This window comes from Rhea americana, unplaced genomic scaffold (assembly GCF_003343005.1).
Source record: "Rhea americana isolate MKP2758 unplaced genomic scaffold, rheAme1 scaffold_380, whole genome shotgun sequence".
Classification (NCBI taxonomy): domain Eukaryota; kingdom Metazoa; phylum Chordata; class Aves; order Rheiformes; family Rheidae; genus Rhea; species Rhea americana.
The window spans coordinates 99,494-103,536 of NW_028186513.1; the positions used below are offsets into that span (position 1 = coordinate 99,494).

Below are 4,043 nucleotides of genomic sequence, written 5' to 3' on the forward strand. Positions count from 1 at the left end.
CGGCCCCCCCGCCGCGGGTGGAAGGAGGGCCCGGAGGCCCTGTGGTAGCGCCAGGCACGTTTATAGCGGGGAGGTGGCGGGAGTTCTGCGGAACGGCGCGTTTCGCGGTGGCTCCGCGCTCGGGGCGAGGCCGCGGGGCCGCGGAGCTGCCGCCCGCCCGCGCCGACGCGCCGTTCCCCTGAGGGAGGTCCAGGGAAATCTGGAGGTGTTCGGGTGCCTAAAGCCCATCGTAACTCCGTGACACGGCGACCTTGGGGCCGCCGCGGTGCTGCCCGGGCAGTTTGACAGTTGCAGCCCCACTCGTGTCCTGCTGCGGGCGTTGCGCGGGAGGTGGATCTGCAGCTTGTCCCTGGAGCCCTGGCCTTCGCGGAGTCCTTCTGAACCTGGTTCACGGAGAACCTCCCCTCCAATCCCCCTTTTATTGTGTGAGCATATGGAAAAGCAGAAATAAACAGCACGGAGYGACCTGGGGGTTCCCAAAGTGCAGTGAAATCCCTGAGCTGCCTGGCGGTGCCAGGGAGCTGATCGGTGAGCTTAAATGACTGTTCAGGTAACGCTGTAGGAGGTAGGGAGCTTTGCGGTCTCGTAGCTAGGTCGCTGCCGGGTCCTTCGCGCAGCGTCGCGCTGGGGCAGCTGCAGCAGAAGGGACGCTCAGGGGAGCACACGCTGCCCGCGCGTCCCTCTCAGGGGTTTTCCGTGCTGTAGCCTTCCCGTGCACAGCAAGGCCTTTGGAGCCTGCCGCTAATCTGCGTGGGAGCTGGGAAGATGCGTGGGCGCCTCGGTGGGGCGTACCCCGGCCTGGCTCTCTGCGGGGCTGGGATCGCTAGTGTCGCAGCGCGGGGTACGGAGCAGAGGATGCTCTGGGTCGGGGGCTGCCTGCAGGCCGTGCCTGCCTGGCCTGCCTGCGGCAGGGATGCTCCGGGCGTGGGTGAGCCCAGCTGGATGTCCCTCCTGGGAAGGCGCAGGGGTCAGGGATGCAGTCATTAGTGCTTCCCGTTGCTTGGCCTTTGCCCAGAGCTAAAATCTCTGGAAGTCATAGAGCTCCTCAGCCCCACTGATCTTCAGGCCCTGCAGCAGGGGGAAGTTGATGAGTGGCTCCTCGAGGAAGCCCTTGTCCTCCTTGCTGCCCTGGCCGTACAGCCTCTCTGGGGCGACCCCATGGAACCACAGGTTCTCGTAGGGCTTGGGGCTGGGGCTGCAATTGAAAAGCAGGGGCTGGGTGGAGCTGGAGCGGAGGTAGAGGCGAGATGGGATGTGCTGCTGGCCCTTGTAACCRTCCCCGACCACCTGCGCATACTGGACTGTCTCCCCTCCATTCCTGTAGCACTCCTGACTCATTTCTGACGTGTCTCTGCTGCCGCTTGGTGTGTCGGGTCCATCCTGCTGGATGTAGGACTTGGGCAGGTCTGGGAAGCCCCTGGTCGTTTCCGCCATGGGATCCTTGCCCCACAGCTTTTTCCCTGCTACCGTTTCAAGCACTGTGACAGTAGAAATGGTCGCCAGGCCAGGTTCCCTCACGCCAGGGATCTGCAGAGGCTCCTGGAGGAACAACGTGYGCTCAGCCCGGCCCGCGGCCCTGGCCGCCGCAGCACGAAGCTGTTTGCAGGGTGTGCCTTCTCCTCCATCCCCAGGCCGACGCAGCGCAGGGGTAGCTCTCTGCGCYCCGGGGCACATGGCTCTCGCCCAGCCCCAGCGTGGTCCCTATCCCTGGGCTCCTCTGTGCCTTGCTAAGAGCACGGCCACCACCTCGGCTGCTCACAGAAGCATAACGCACTTTCCGGGCAGGTGCTGGGGTGGGAAACAGAGGCGATGCGGGGCTGGGGAGGTGAGGGCAGARCAGACTGCATGGTCTCACCTGCTGTAGCTCTGCTGGCACCCATTTGCTGAGGCTGCTGTTGGCAGGGTCAGGGACGCTGGGCCAGAACTGCTTCTTCACCCTGGTGGTCACAGAAAGAAGGGTCAACGGATAAAAGGTGGCTTGGGGCTGATCTGATATGAACACATCAGGGTCCCATGATTRCAGATCCCTGAGAAAATAGCAGGACACTTCCACTGCCCACTTCTATGTACTCCCTCTAACAGATGGGTTACAGCCAGGGCTCTGGCCATGCTCATGGCTGGAGAAAAGGGTGGCCAGAGCAGCCCAGCACAGAGGAGGCCAGTCCCAGCCTYGCAGCAGGGCTCTTGGTGGCACTCACCTCCCATTCTTCTGGAAGCAGATCATCAAAAGTATGAGCAGGACGAAGATCAGCCCAAGGGTCAAGAAGAGGAACTGGATTTCAATGTCATCTGGAAAGCAGGCAGGAGGGCATCGTTGCAGGAAGTGCCCTTGCAGTTGGGTGGGAGCAGCAGTGGGGCACTGTGCTGCATCTCTGCTGTGCTGCGCCACGCTGTGGGGCTGGGCAGGACCCAAGGGGGCAAAGCTCTCTCCACCTGCCTGCCCGTGTTTCCAGCTGTCCCTGGGAGCATGGCAGGGCCCAGGGCTGCGGGACAGGTCCCTTCCTGTCCTTACGGCGTCCCCAGAGCCTGTGGGAAGCTGCACCACTGCCTTACCTAGCACCATGGTCACCAGGGTCAGGCTGGTGCCGTTGGTGCTGCCTGCCGCTGTAGAAGCCATGATGTGCACTTTGTACAGGGTCGAAGGCTTCAGGTCCCAGATGACGAAGGAGTTGAGGGACGAATTCACAACAGCACCTAGAGAAACGCAGCGGCGGTTAAGGAGGCCGAGGGACCCCTCTGCTGCTTGGCCGTGCCCGTTGGTCCCTCTGCATGGCCTGATGGAGGGTTTTCTCTGCAAGGACAGACGTGCTCGACTCCAGCGCGAGCAGAGCACGGGCAACACATCGGCAGAGCAGCCTGCACAGCCCGTACAGGGCACCTGCAGCAGCAATGTCCAGCCCGGTGGGGTCCGGGAGCAGCTCCGTGGCCACCCCGGGGTGCTGCGGCGGAGCTGACCCGCTCTCCTGGAATGGGAGCACTGGGAACTGCATTGCTCCAGCCAGCTGCACCCCTTTGGGCCTTTGCTGGCGGCGGGATACCCATATGGTACCCAGGCCCCTGCACAGACCCGTCTGCTCTCTACCCAAGGGACAACAACAGCTAAGGTCCCCACCCGACCCAGCTGTGGTYGGGCAGAGAGCGGGGACAGCAAGGACACAGGCAGGACTCACTAGACACATCTGCGGTGCTGTTGGCCCAGAAGATGGTGTAGTTGGTGATAAAGCCATTCTGCATCTCAACGGGTATCGAGTCCCAGCAGAGCTCGGCATGGGACTTGCTGATGCTCTTCAGGTGGAGCTTCGGGGCACGGGACGGGGCTGAAAGGGAGCAAGAGAAGTGAAGGGGCACTGTGCGAAACAGCAGCCGCGGGCCCGGGGGAGAGGCTGGGCAGGAGAAGCACCGCCACGGTGCGGGACCTGCGCCGCGGCTGTAGGAGCTCACGTACCCTTCTGCTTGGAGTAGGCTGCTGTGTAGGCAGGCATCCCGACGGCGTCCTTGTAGATGGGGTACACCGAAATATTGTACCTCTGGAAGGGCTCGATGCCGTCTGCAATGAAGGGCAGAGGGAGAGGGGGGCGTTCGGGGCGGCAGCGTGCCCGCGCAGGGCTGGCCTGGCCACGATCCGGGGCGWTGCCCTGGGCGCAGAGCCAGAGCGAGGAGGCAGGATGTGGGGCGGGTTCGGGGCAGGTTTGGGCCCCGGGGCTGTCAGGCTGGGAGCCCCGGGGAGGCGTCCAGCAGGCAGCGGGCCGAGCCCCCCCGGGTGCCCCCAGTGCCGCCGGCTCACCTGCGATCAGGGCCCGGGTGGTGCCCCCGTCGCGCTCCCTCTGCCAGCAGGCGCTGCAGCCGGGCGGCTCCGAGGGCGTCGGGTGCCACTCCAGGACGTAGCCGGCGGCCGGGGCMGGCGGCAGCTCCCAGTGCACCCAGAGGCTGCGCTCGCCGGCGGGCACGGCCCGGAGCCCCCCCAGGGGCCGGCCTGCAGCGGGGGCGACAGGCGCTGCCGACCCCGACGGCGGGACGGCGGGAGCATCCCGGCCCCGGGGCTC

General features: G+C 65.0%; 1 protein-coding gene across 1 annotated transcript in view; it reads right to left on the bottom strand.

Annotated features, from left to right (window-relative positions):
- Positions 1–400: 400 nt before the first annotated feature.
- Positions 401–4,043, bottom strand: part of CSF3R (colony stimulating factor 3 receptor) — a 6,200-nt gene continuing 2,557 nt past the window's right edge. The window contains exons 3-9 of the mRNA XM_085313243.1: positions 3,785–3,973; positions 3,446–3,547; positions 3,171–3,317; positions 2,554–2,694; positions 2,199–2,289; positions 1,856–1,937; positions 401–1,539 (exon numbers count right to left, since the gene is read on the bottom strand). Of these exons, the coding sequence (XP_085169369.1) occupies positions 1,018–1,539; positions 1,856–1,937; positions 2,199–2,289; positions 2,554–2,694; positions 3,171–3,317; positions 3,446–3,547; positions 3,785–3,973 (1,274 nt within the window). The 3' untranslated portion in view covers positions 401–1,017. The remainder of the gene's footprint in view (positions 1,540–1,855; positions 1,938–2,198; positions 2,290–2,553; positions 2,695–3,170; positions 3,318–3,445; positions 3,548–3,784; positions 3,974–4,043) is intronic.